This window comes from Callithrix jacchus, chromosome 8, assembly GCF_049354715.1.
Source record: "Callithrix jacchus isolate 240 chromosome 8, calJac240_pri, whole genome shotgun sequence".
NCBI classification, from domain to species: Eukaryota; Metazoa; Chordata; class Mammalia; order Primates; family Cebidae; genus Callithrix; species Callithrix jacchus.
Window position 1 is genome coordinate 20375135 of NC_133509.1, and position 14861 is coordinate 20389995.

At 34.8% G+C, this 14861-nt stretch overlaps 1 protein-coding gene across 3 annotated transcripts in view; it reads left to right on the forward strand.

The window, feature by feature from the left end:
• REC114 (REC114 meiotic recombination protein) overlaps nt 1-14861 on the forward strand; it is a 104606-nt gene that overhangs the window by 15675 nt on the left and 74070 nt on the right. For 2 of the 3 annotated variants that reach the window (XM_035259169.3, XM_035259170.3), the window contains exon 2: nt 6697-6786. The exons of the other annotated variant lie outside the window; for it this stretch is intronic. In XM_035259169.3, the coding sequence (XP_035115060.3) occupies nt 6697-6786 (90 nt within the window). The remainder of the gene's footprint in view (nt 1-6696; nt 6787-14861) is intronic. 3 annotated transcript variants of the gene reach the window in all.

A 14861-nucleotide genomic window follows, 5' to 3' on the forward strand; every position in this document is an offset into this window, starting at 1 on the left:
TTATCTTTGCTTTATTTTGAATCTACCATTTAAATGCACAAGAATGTAGGACCACAGGGATGGAGAAGCCAACTGCATCCTAAGAAAGGGTTGAAAATAACTTCATGTTAAGCAGCCTTCAGGTTTAACAAAGCATGATGAAGTACTTTTGAAACAAATGTATGTGGCTAAGTTTTCATGGATGGTGGTTAGCTATAACTGGAAATTTTCCCAGTGAACTTATATGTAGACAACAATTTAAGAATAAATAGTAAATAATCTGATAATTTGAAGCTTGCATATATATTATTTAAACTCAGCAGTAATTATTTGGAACTTAGACCAACAAAATAATTTTTTCAGGAAGAAATATTTTTATCACTGACATTGATTAGAATTACTGGCACATGGTGATAATAAATTGATTTTAGTCAGCTTTTTAATTGTTTATAAATTCTCTACAGACGAAGGATTTCTTTATTAGCAGCATTGCGGTACTGCTCCCAGCATCCCACCCTTGGTATGTCACTAATTATATTTGTAGTTTATTATCTATACCCTTGCTCTGTGTCACCATTCCACGCTTGCTCCATTATGATGAGGATCTGTGTTTTGTTTGGTGATAGTGCAATCATATAGTTGTTGAATGAAGAAATTAATGAAGCTCAAGTTCAGAGACTTTCTATGTATTTTTTCTTCTCCAAATTATTTATAAGAGGGATCAGCACATAGTGGGTACTTTACTATTGTTAACTCACTGACTTAAATGCTTGGCATGTATAGTCTCTTTGGACTCTTGCATTTCTTGAAAAAATTGGAATTTTGATTGGGATTGGATAGATTAACTTGGAGAAATAACATCTGTACTAATTTCTTATTGCTGCTGTAACAGACTGCTATAAACTTAATGGCTTAAAACAACAAACATATTAGCTTATAATTCTGGAGGTCACAAATTTGAAATGGGTTTATTGGGCTAAAATCAAGGTGTCAGGAGGACTGCATTCCTTCAAGAGACTCAAGAATCCTCTTTTTTTTTTTTTTTTTGGCCTTCTCTCTAACATATAGAGGTTGCCTGCATTCCTTAGTTTGTTACCGACCTTCCATCCTCAGTGCCAGGAGTCACATCTCCTTCTGACTCACTCTGCCTCCCTCTTTCCCTTATAAGTATGCCTCTGATTACAGTAGGTCCACCTAGATAATTAAGGGTTATCTCCCCAGCTCAAGATCTTTAACCTAATCACATATGCAAAATCCCTCTGCTTTGTAAGATAACATGTTACAGGTTCTGAGTATTAGGACATAGACATCTTTGGCGGGACCATTATTCTGCCTACTACAGCATTTTAATAATAAATCTTCCTATCTGTGAACAAAATATTTCTCTTCATATATTTAAGTGTACTTAAGTATCTCTCAAGTTTCAACGTGATGGTCTTTCACTTTTGTCATATTTATTCCTTAGTATTTTGTATTTTTGATGTTGTAAATTTTGATGCTTTTAAAATTTCAGATTCCAGTTCTTCATTAGTGTATGTAAATACAATTGGTTTTTATTTATTGATCTTCTATTCTGAAACCTTTCTAAAATTCATTTATTTGTTCTAGTAAAATCAGTTGGATTGTCTACATAGATGATCATGTTGTTTGTGAATAAAGACAGTTTTACTTCTTTCTTTCCAATCTGGGTGCTTTTTCATTATTTTTCCTGTCTGATTACAGTGGTCAGAACTTTCAGTAACAGTGTTGTATACAAGTGGTGAGAGCAGACATCTTGTCTTGCTTCTTATCTTAGGAAGAAAGCTTTCAGTCTGAAGTTAACTAGTTTTGTTTTGTTTTTTAATAGATGCCCTTTATCAGCTTGAAGAAGTTACTTCTATTCCTAGTTTGCTGAGTTTTAAAATCAGGAATGGCTATTGGATTTTGTCAAATGCTTTTTCTACATTCTCTCATATTGAGATGATCATATGGTTTTTCATTTTTAATATGTTAACATGGTGAATTACTTTGAGTTTACAATACTTTTGATTTCTCTTTTAATTTCTTATTTACCCATGGGTTATTTAGAAGTGTGTTACTTAGTTTCAGAATATTTGGGGGACTTTTTTCAGAGACCTTTCTGTTATTAATTTCTAATTTAATTCTCCTGTGCTCAGATAGCATTCTCTTAAATTAACCAGAACTTGTTCTGTGGCTCAGAATATAGTCTGTCTTTGTGAATGCTCTGTGTATACTTGAGAAGAAAGTGTTTTGTGTTGGTGTTGGAGTGTTCTATAAATGTCAATCAATCACGATGGTTGACAGAGTTGTTCACGTCTACTATATGCTTGCTGATTTGCTATGCACTTGTTCTATCAGTTATGGAGAGAGGGGTATTAAAATCTGACTGTAATTGTGAACTTGTCTATTTCCCCTTACAGTTCTATCACTTATTGCTTCCTGTATTTTTAAGCTCTGTATTGGAGGCGTACATGTTTGGGATGATTATCTTTCTTGATTAATTGACCCTTTTATCATTTGAAATGATCTTCTTTATAACCTTTTGATATTCTTGTCTAATATTAATAAAACCACTTTAGCTTTTATTTATTTATTTAGTGAAAGGGTCTCACTGTGTTACCCAGGCCTCTGGGTGGAGTGTGCAGAGTGCAGTGGTGCAATCATAGCTTACAGCAGCCTCAGACTCCTGCACTCAAGTGATCCTTCTGCCTCAGTCTCCCAAGCAGCTGGGACTACAGGTGTGCATCACCATGCCTAGCTAATTTTAAATTATTTTGTAGAGATTGAGTCTTGCTGTGTTGCCCAGGCTGGTCTCAAATTACTGGCCTTAGGCAAGCCTTAGACTCTTAAAGTGCTGAGATTGTAGGAGTGAGTCATTGTACCTGGCCTCACTCCAGCTTTCTTTTGATTAGCATTAGTTTGGTATATATTTTTTATATCCTTTTGTTTTTATATTTAAAGTGCATTTCTTATAGGCAGCGTATAGCTTGTTTTGTCTTTTTATCCAATCTGACAACCTCTACTTTTAATTGAGTTGTTTAAACTATTTACATTTAATGTGTTAATTGATAGGGTTGGGTTTAAGTCTGTTGTCTTGCTATTTGTTTTATAATTTTCCCATCTGTTCTTTGTTCCCTTTTAATTTTGATCCTGCCTCCTTTTGGATTAATTGAATATTGTTTATCAATGTAATCCCATTTGTCAATTATCTTTTAATGATATTTAGATAAAGTTTTTATGTATTTGCCCATGTAATTACTATTTCCAGTGCTCTTCATTCCTTTGTGGAGATCTTAGTTTTTATCTGGTATCATTTTCCTTCTTCCTGAAGGACGTCCTTTAACATTTGTTTCAGTTCGGATCTGCTGGTGACAAATTCCTTCTGAAAAATCTTTATTTTTTTGAAAATTTTTCATTTAAAAGTTCGTATTTGCTTAACCATCCAACAAAATATTGGGTGCCAATCATGTGCCAGGTACTATCCTAGGTGTCTGAATATAATACTGTCCAAAATGGGGGGAAAAAAATCTATCTTCATGGAGCTTAAATTCTGCTCAGGGAAGACTGGTAGAAAGTAAATATTAAAGTAACAAAAAAGTGGTAAGAGATATGGATAAAAATAAAGCTGAAGAAGGGAAAAGTAGTAGTGTGGTTTAGGTGACATGGGTTTTCAGTAGGATGGTTAGGAAACGTCTTACCTGAAAAGATAATATTTAAACCAAGATTTGAAGATGAAGGAGTGAGTCATGTGGATATTTAAGAGAAGAGAATTTCAGATAGAACAGCAATTGTAAAAGTCCTGAGGTTTATAATAATCAGTGTGCCTAGTGGGTTGAAGGAACAGGAAGGAGGCCAGTGTGGCTGATCAGAGTACACAGCGGGTGGATGGTAGAGGACAAGAGCGGAGAGGCAGTGGAGGCCTAGACCTTGGAGTGCGTTGCAGGAGCTTCTGAATGAGATAGAGAGCTATTGCAGGGCTGTAAGCTGGAAGTGACATGATCTGACTTATTTTTTAAAGGGTCACTCCGGCAGTTGTATTGAGAATAAATTCTGTGCTGGAGAAGGGAAGCAAGAACAGAAATGGAAAAGCCAGTTGGGAGATTATTATAATGTATAATAATCCAACTAGAGAGAATGATGATAATTTAGGTAAGATCTGTAAGAAGTAGTTGAATTATGGCTGTTTTGAAGATAAACATGAAGGATTTGCTGATGGATTGGATATAGGTGTGAGAAAAGAGGAGTCAAGAATTATTCCATGGTTTAGCCAAGGAAATGGAAGGACAGAATTATTTTCTTCAGTGTTGCATATAGAAACCTGAAAAAGAAAAAGATTATTTTCTGAGGTGAAAAAATTGTGGAGTCAAATGTCTATTAACAGCCTAGCACAGGGTAGGTACTTGTAATGAGAAGATTAGGAGTTCAAGTTAGGGACTGTGAATTTTGAGATAACTATTAGACCTTTACATGGAGATGTTGATTAAGTGATTAAATGTAGCATATTGGAAGGCTAGAGAGTAGTCTAAACTGGGGCTCTCCTGGAAGTTGTTGGCCATATCTTTAAAAAAATTATTAAATAATTTGGGAATTGAAATCTTTGACTGTTTCTATCAAACAAGAGACATATGTAAGAATGTTCATAACAGTGTTATTTGTAGTGAACCTAAACTAGAAAAAGGACCCATCAGCAAATAAAAAAGAAAAAGAAATGATGGTATCATCATAGAATATACTCAAGAATAATGAAAATGAATGAACATGCAATGACATTGATGAAGTCAAATGTAAAATCATTCTTTATGATTCCACTCATATAACAAAAACTAAACTATAGTATTAGAAGTCAGGATGGAGAATTGTTTAAGGGAGGAAGAAGCAGAGAGTGATTGGAAGACAGCGAGCACTAGAGGAGCTTCTGGAAATCTGCTAATGTTCAAGTTATTCACCTGGGTGGTGATGTGTTTGCTTTGTCATCATTCATTGAGCTGTATGTTTATATTTTGGATGCTTTTTTATATATATGTTACATTTCATTAAAAAACAAAACAAAACATTAAATTATCATGTTAACACATTGCCTTCCAAAGAATTTGTTGACCAGACTCTAGTTGTGAAAGCTGTGCTTGAATCCTATCTATGCTTCTGGTTCGCAATAGTCATGAAACACACAGGATAATTCATTTAAACTGTGATGGGAAGAGTGTTGTGCCACTGACCAAATTCCAAATATTGGGAAAGAGGGAGAATTACAACCATTGAAGGAATTAGTGCAGGGCTTATCATATTTGCTTTGACATCTAAAATGTTACTCTCTTTTTAAGTTTGGAATTTGAAATGATTAGAGAAAACACAGCAGGAAATACTGAATTTAAATATAGCACTAAAACTCCAAACCCCATATATGGAACTATAAGAGCATTATTTCTCAGTAGAATGTAGTAACCTTATAAAACATATCTAAGTTGAATTAGGTATATGTTAAGTATTTTGAACTTTGAGCATTAAGATGAGCCTGTAATTTATCTTGTTGTTTGTATAAGGATGTTTACAGTGTTTATTAAGAATATGAAAGCCACGTATATAGTATAGTCACTTAAGACCCAAATCCCACTCGAATGTATCCATCAGTTATGTCCTCCCTGACATTTTGATTTAATTGCTTTGGTTCCTCACTACATCTCAATAGGTTGGAATTATAGATCAAATCTAACAAGATAAAATATAATGGGGCTAATTTAAGGTGTTATGTTTAGGTTCAAGATGAATAAAGGGAATTATGATTTACCAACATAGGTAATAAAGTTTCAGGAGGTTATATTGATTTAAGGTCAAACTCTTCAGTGGTACTACCCCTCAAAAGGTTAACGTGATTATAGGCAACACTATTGCAAGTAATGGGAGATAATTAGACTATACCAAGAGGATTACAGTAAGTTTATGGCACCATATTTTAAGAGTGACACTGGCAAACTAGAGCTCATCCAAAGGAAAGCACCAGGTGTTAAGGGGTTATAAAAAAATGGATGGCCAGGTGTGGTGCCTTACACCTGTAATCCCAGCACTTGGGGAGGCCAAGGCAGGCGGATCACTTGAGGTCAGGAGTTTGAGAGCAGCCTGACCAATATGGTATAACCTCGTCTCTACTAAAAATACAAAAATTAGCTGGGCATGGTGGCGCATGCCTGTAATCCAAGCTACTCAGGAGGCTGAGGTAGGAAAAAATAGCTTGAACCCCCGAGGCAAAGGTTGCTGTGAGCTGAGATTGCACCATTGCACTACAGCCTGGGCAACAAGAGTGAAACTCTTGTCTCAAAAAAAAAAAAAAAAATGGATTACATGGCTGAAGAAATTGGGACTATGAAGTCTTACAGCAACTCTTTAAGGCACTATCTCCATTTTATAGAAAGAATACTGAGGCTTCAAGAGAGTGAATGATTTATTAAAATGTAACTAAAAAGTGGTTGGCTCAGGACCCACATCTTATGATTCTTAATCTGATAGTCTTTCTGTTTCAAAATATTGGCTGTTAGCCTATATATGGGAGAAACTTGAAGCTGTAAGGAAAGCGTTACAGATTAAATGAATGGGAAAGGAAAGAGAATGCTCAGGGTAAAAAAATCAATATCAGAAAATACCTTGATTATCACTGTTATACGTTTATCAGTTATTATAGAAATGTATTATCTTTTACATATTTTTCTCTTTCTCTTTTTCAAGGTTTTTGATTCCAATGAAGAATCTGGGTATCTTGTTCTCACCATAGTTATATCAGGTCATTTCTTCATTTTCCAAGGACAGACACTACTGGTAGGTTTTATGCATAATAGTTTAATATGGAAATATATCTTTGTCTTCTTAGCTTTACATGAATTTTTGTATTCTCAAGCTTCTTTAGTCTCACTGAAATTCATCAAGGTCAACACATTAAACGTTTATCAAATGTGCTATAACAGTGGAAAATATAGAAACATACTGAATATTGCTGGCACTTAAGGGGTTTAGGATTTTGTTGGGAGTCAGAGTGGATCCAAAGATTGAAATTAACTAGTATGATAAAGAATTCTGTAATAAGGGAGGCTGAGTTAAGATAGGCTAGGTTAACAGAGACAAATGTGGGGAGTTTTCCAGATAGGGAAAACAGTATATACAGAGGGATAGAAGTGCAGAACTAACTAAAAGAAAACAAAAAGATAGTATTATTGATTGATAGAGTCTTCCATAAAACTCTAATTTTATAAATATGCATGTGTTCTTTATTCTGAATACATATACATTTTAGGAAATTTTGGAATGAAGAAATCATGTGAAGAAAATAATAGTCAACCTGCTTGAAAGTTAGGTTTTATTTGGTACATAGAAACCAAATGAACAAAGAAACAAAACAATTAGTAACTTCCAGTCAAATTGTTACAAGAAAGGAACATATAAAGGAAGGTTATTATATCATTTAGCTGTAAATGGTGTCTACATTAACATAAATTCATACAACATATATTTACTGAATATCTGCATGGGCATAATTAATAAATATTAAGTAATTAGTATATGCTAGGCATTTTAGGGATGCTAGGGATATAGCGGTGAACAGTGAAGACAAAAATCCCGTTCATTATGGGATATCATGATTCTAGTGGGGAAAAATAGCAATAAACAAATAGGTCAAATACATTTAAAAAACGTTACTTTTTGTTGGCTCTCTTACATGTTCTATCATAATATGGTAGGATCTCACATGTGTATATCGTGATGATTCATCTTTCCACCTAAATGAAATAAAGCCTTCTCATTGAATGTGAGATGACCTGCAAAGTCATCTTTGTGTTCCTGCTGACTTTTAAAACTGCAGCATAAGTTGTGTTAATTTGCTTTATCTGCTACTGTCAGGGTCTGCATCAGTTGCAAGAGATAAGGTTTCTTCAGCTGCTAATGAGTACTACAAATGGTAGACTTGAAGGATACCTAGTGCACAGCTAGTTCTCCCTGTCAAAATCATGGGTCTTTGCTGAATGGTGACGTTAATGCATTTTGGCTTCCTCAGGCACAAGAGATCACCTCATACTCTGCTCCATCTTTTTGCCCCAGTGGTAACTATTGTGAACAAATGGATAGAAATTTCTTTATATCATACATAGAAGGATTTTTGCACTGTAATCACAAAACCCAGTTTATCAAATTCCAAGATGCCCACTACTGAGAAATGTAAGGGTAACTGCAATTTGGTGCATGTTGCCTCACAATTTATCAGTCAAGAAAGGTCCACAGATATGATAGTGATCGCATTAGCTTATAAGGGGGCTGAAAAATTCCTATGACCTGTGACATCTTAATGATACTGGCCCTATGTATGCATAGGCTAATGTGCATGTTTGTGTCTTCGTTTTTAACAAAAAGTTTTAGAAGTATGGCAACTTAAAAATGTAAAAATAGAAAAAATATTATTGTATATGTTTTAAGTTATTATAAAACAGTCCAAATGTTTTGTAAAAATTTTAAAAGTTTATAAAGTGAAAATGTTATAGTAAGCTAAGATTAATTTGTGATTAAAGAAAGATAAATTTTTAAAATAAATTTATTGAAGCCTGAGTGTACAGTGTTTATAAAGTCTATAGTAGTGTACAGTAATATCCTAGGTCACCATATTCACTCACCATTCACTCACTGACTTATGCAGAGCAGTTTTTTACCTTGCAGGCTCCATTCATGGTAAGTGTCCTATACAGGTATAATTTTTACTTTACCTTTTCTATGCTTAGATATGCTTAGACATACAAATACCTAGCATTGTGTTCGTGTTACAGGTGCCTACAGTGTTCAGTACTGTAACATGCTGTACAGGTTTGTAACCTAGGAGCAGTGGGGTATCCCACATGGCCTAGGTGTATAGTAGGCTGTACCATTGAGGTTTGTATAAGTGCACTGTATGATAGTCACATAATGACAAGATCACCTCATGACACATTTATTAGAATGTATCCCTATTGTTAAGTGATACATGACTATACATATATAACTTAAATATTGTAATTTTAAAAGTCTTTTTAAAAATTATTTTTTAAAATGACTTATATTGAGGTATAATTTACATAAAATTCTGACTTTAAGTGTTCAATTTGATGTGTTCTGATAAATGTATATAGTTGTGTAACCATCACCACAATCATAATACAGAACATTTTGATTAAACCAGTTTCTTTGTGCATCTTTGTAGTCAGCCTCCTCAGCCTACCCTCAGCATCTAGCTGCCATTGATCTGCTGTCACTCTAGTTTTGCCTTTTATTTTATATAATTAATTTTTATTTATATATTTTTAATTGACAGATAAAATTGTATATATTTACTGTGTACACCATTATTTTGAAGTATATATACATTGTAGAATGACTAAATCTTGCTAATTAACATATGCATTACCTCACTGTAGTTTTGCCTTTTCTAGAATTCATGTAATGAAATCATATGATCTGCAGTCTTTTGAGTCGGGCTTCTTCCATTTAGCATAATTTAAAATTCATCCCTGTTGTTCCATGTTATCAGTAGTTGATTACTTTTCATTACTGAACTGTATTCGTTGCATAGGTAAGCCTATTTTGCTTATTCATTCAACTTTTGATAGACATTGGGGTTGCTTTCATTTTTTTTAGCTATTATGAATAACACTGCTGAATATTTGTATATGAGCCTTTATGTGGGCATGTTTTTGTTTTTCACTGTTAAATGCCCAAGAGAGGAACCGCTGAGCCATATGGCATGTCTGTGTTTAACTTTATAGGAAATTGCAAAACTATTTTCCAAAGTTGCATTCTCATAAGCAATGTATGAGGGTTCCACATGTTCTACATCCTCACAAGCCTTGGTATTGTTAACTATTCATGGTGGTTTTAATTTGCATTTCCTTAATGACTAATAGTGTTGAGCATCTTTTCATGTATTTATTTGCCATATATATGTCTCATTGGTGAAGTATCTGTTCATGCCTTGAGTTGTTTGCCTTCTTATATTTGAATTAAGAATTCCTACTCTGGTTACATCTCTTTTATTAGAAACATGGTCTTTGAATATTTCTCCCAGTTTATGACTTATCTTTTCATTTCTTAGTGTCTTTTGAAGAGCAGATGTTAAAAATTTTGAAGTTCAATATTTTATTCTCTTATGGTTCATCTTTTTTGTATACTACTTAGGAAATTTTTACCTATGCCAAGATTGCAAAGATTTTTTTTTTTTTTGAGTCAGGATCTTGCTCTGTTGCCTAGGCTGGAATACAGTGGTGTGAACACAGCTCACTGCACCCTTGACCTCCCAGGCTCAAGTGGTCCTCCCATCTCAGCCTCCCGAGTAGCTGGGACTGTAGGCATACACCACCATTCCTGGTTAATTTGTTTTATTTTTGTAGAGACAGGATCTCACTATGTTGCCTAGGCTGTTTTCAAACTCCTGGACTCGGGTGATCCTCTCACCTCGGCTTCTCAGTGTTGGGATTATAGGCAAGAGCCACTGTGCCTGGCTGCAAAGGTTTTTTCAAATGTTTTCTTCTAGATGTTTTATGGTTTCAGCTCTTATATTTAGGCCTGTTATTCATTATGAAATTTTTTAGTATTTAATGTTAATACTTTTATTTTTATTATTTCATACAGTGTTCCATCTTTCCCACAGTTAAAGCAGTGTGGTATTGATGAAAATTACTATATTATGGAATATGACCATGGATCTTAGGCAATTTACTTTTGGAACCATTGAATTAATTTTTAATATAAGGTGAAAGTTAATAATTTGGGTTTATTTTTTGCATTCAAATATGAATTATTTTAGTACCATTTATTGAAAAGACTAGCTTCAATTCCCTCATTGAATTACCTTGGTATCATTGTTGAAAATGAATTTGCTAAGTATCTGTTAGTCTATTTCTGGACTCTTTTCTATATATTGATCTATATGTCTATCCATATTCCAATAACACGCTGTCTTTACTTCTGCTTTGCTGTAATTTTTGAAATCAGGTAGTTTAATTCTTCCAACTGTGTTCTTTTTCAAAGCTGTTTTGACTATTATAAGTCATTTGCATTTCCATATACATTTTAGAATGATGTTTTCTGCAAAAAAAGCCTGCTTGGATTTTGTTGGGACTGATTTGAGTCTATAAATCAATTTGAAGAGAATTGACTTCTGACGTTTCCCATCTTCTAACCAGTGAGCATATTTTACACTCTCCATTTATTGATATTTTCTTTGATTTCTCTCATCAGTGTTTTGTAGTTTTCACAATACATGTCTTACACATACTTTGATAAATTTATTTACAAGTATTTCTTATTTTTTATATTCTTGTAGGTAGGATTTTAAAATTTCAGTATCTAATAGTTTGTTGCTGATGTGTAGAAACATAATTGATTTTTAAATATTGACCTTGTATCCTACGATCTTGCTAAACTCATTTATTAGTTCTATAGCTTTGTGTAGGTTCTTTAGGATTTTCTACGTAGATGATCTGTGTTCTGTAAATAAAGATGTTTTACATTCTTCCTTTCAATCTGTATACTCTCCCTGCCCACCTCACCCACTTCCCACAGATTATGCTGGCTAGGATGTCCTTTACAATGTTGAATAGCAATGGTGAGAGTTGATATCCTTGCCTTGTTCCCCCATCTTAGAGGGAAAGCATTTAGTCTTTTCACCATTAAGTAGAATGTTAGCTGTTGGTTTTTTCATAGATCCAATTCATGAAACCAAAGAAGTTCCCTTCTATTCCTAGTTTGCTAAGGGACTTGTTTTTTTCCCTTAGAGCTTCTGGTATTTATCTATTTTTAAATTAAAATTACATATATTGATATACATATAATTAAGGTATACAATGTAATGTTTTGATATACATTGTAAAATGATGACTGTAGTCAAGCTAATTAAAATATAATTACCTCACAATTACCATTTTGTACATGTATGGTGAGAATACTTAAGATCTATCCTAGCAGATTTCAGATATACAGTCTAGTGCTATTAACTATACTTACCGTGATGTACATTAGATCTTTAGAATTTATTCATCCTATAGAACTGAAGCTTTTTACCCTATGACCAACATCTCCTAATTTCCTCCACCTTCCCTGGCCTACTCCTGTTAACCACTATTCTATTCTCTGCTTCTATGAATTTTACTTTTTTAGATCTCATATGCAAGTGAGATCATGTAATATTTTTTGTTTTGTGTCTGGTTTATTTCACTTAGCAAATGTACTCCAGGTTCAGCCATGTTGTTGAAAATGGTAGGATACCTTCTTTCTTAAGGCTGAATAATATTCGTGTGTGTATGTGTGCATATATACACAATGTTTTATCCACTCATCCATTGATGGACACTTAGGTTATTTCTGTATCTTGACTAATGTTAATAATACTGCAGTGAAGGTGGAGTACAGATACCTCTTCAAAATACTAATTTCATTTCCTTTGGACATATACCCAGAAGTGGGATTGCTGGATCTATATAGTAATCCTATTTATACTTTTTTGAGGAAACTCCTTATTTTCCAAAATGGCTAGACCAGTTTACATCACTACCAACAGTGTGCAAGGATTCCTTTTTCTCAGTATCCTCACCAATACTTCTTGTCTTCTGTCTCTTTGATAATAGCCATCCTAAGAAGTATGAGGTGATATGCCACTGTGGTATTGATTTGCATTTCCCTGATGATTAGTAATGTTGAACACTTTTTCTTATACCTGTTGGCCATTTATATGTCATCTGTGGAAAATGCTTATTCAGGTCCTTTGCTAATTTTTAAAAATTTTTTAATTTTAATTTTAATTTTTTTAAACAAGTTTCACTCTTGTCAGGCTGAAAAATAAGTAAATTTATTATTTAAATTAATTATTATTTAAAATAAATTTTATGATTTTTTTCAGTTCTTACTGAATCAACTTTTGTTGTAGAAGTATTTGATTTTTTAAATTATGTACATATGTTTGATAAAAATAAGAATACATGTTTAAAATATATTATGCTCCCTAAATTAAATAATTTTCATCAGTTCATGCCATTTATTCAGAATCTTTCTTGGCCTCCACAAAAACCAGCACATAGAAGAGCGAACACATTTGGATTGTAACGCATTTATATCACACGTAATTTTATGTTGGTATTACATTTACACACCCTCTCCTGTCATACTAGTCATGATACATTTTTAGAACTTTTTTTTTCGAGTCTCACTCTGTTGCCCAGGATGGTGTGCAGTGGCATGATCTCCGCCCCCTGGGTTCAAGTGATTCTCCTGCCTCAGCCTTCTGAGTAGCTAGGATTACAGGTACCCGCCAACATGCCCAGCTAAGTTTTGTATTTTTAGTACAGATATGGTTTCACCACGTTGGCCAGGGTGGTCTCAAACTCCTGATCTTAGGTGATCCATCTGCCTCAGCCTCCAAAAGGGCTGGGATTACAGGTGTGAGCCACCGTGCCTGGCCGTAGAATTTTTTCCTAAAAGGTAGAGACAGGACAGCCATGGCAAGTTTTAGCCATTTCAGTCTTAGTGCAAGAACTCAATCACTGGCATGGATTTAAATATCCTATGTTTATATTTTCAAAGTTTTGTGGAAGCTGCACCCACAAAAGCCCTCCAAAAAATAGTAACAGTCTTATGTGTGTGATATGTTTATGTAAAACTCAAAACAGGTCAGCAAGGCCTTGGGCTTTCTTCTTGGTCCTGGGAAGTTATTTAAACTTAATTTCCCTTAACCATCATAGGTCTCTGATTGGCACTCCCTGTGAGGTCCATGGGAATTTAATGCTTCAGATTAAACTGCATGCACAGTACCTAGTAATACTACAGATTTCCATCTTGCTTGTTCATATAGCACCTGCATTTAACTGGGGACATCGCTGCCAGAGGGCTCCATGGAGACCTACCACTAGACTGTTCTACTGTCATTTATATCAAAGGTCTGGTATAGCAAGAAGGCTGAGATATCTTTTTTTTTTTTTTTTGAGACAGAGTATGTGGTCTGTCACTCAGGCTAGAGTGCGGTGGCACGATCTCGGCTCACTGCAACCTCTGCCTCCCAAGTTCAGCCTCCCGAGTAGCTGGGATTACAGGCACGCACCACCACGCCCAGCTAAGTTTTGTATTTTTAGTAGAGATGGGGTTTCACCATGTTGATCAGGCTGGTCTTGAACTCCTGACCTCGTGGTCTGCCCACCTCAGTCTCCCAAAGTACTGAGATTACAGGCGTGAGCCACCATGCCCAGCCTGTCTTAACCATTTTTAAGTGTACATTTCAGTGATATTAAAGTACATTCATATCATTGTGCTACCATCAGCACCATCCATCTCCAGAACTCTTCACCTTGCAAAACAAAAACTCTGTGCCCATTGAACAACTGCCCATTCCTTCTCCCCCTAGCCCTTGGTAACCATTTCTGTTTCTATGAATTTGACTACTGTAGGTACCTCATATAATGCTGATACAGTTTGGATGTCTGTCCCCTCCAAATCTCATGTTGAAATGTAATCCCCAGTGTCGGAGGTGGGGCCTGTAGGAGGTGTATCCCTCATGAATGGCTTGGTGCTGTCCTCACAATAATAAGTGAGTTCTTGCTCTGAGTTCATGCAAGATCTGTTTGTTTAAAAGAGTGTGGTGCCCCCCTCCCGCACGACCTGTCTCTTTTTCTTCTTTTTGCCGTGTGGCATGCCTTTTCCCCCTTTTCCTTCTGCCATGATTGGAAACTTTTTGAGGCCTCACCAGAAGCTAAGTAGATAGCAGTGCCATGCTTCCTATATGGCCTGCAGAACTGTGAAACAAATAAACCTCTTTTCTTCATAAATTACCCAGCCTCAGGTATTCCTTTATAGCAATGCAAAAACAGCCTAATACAAGTCATACAGCATTTGGA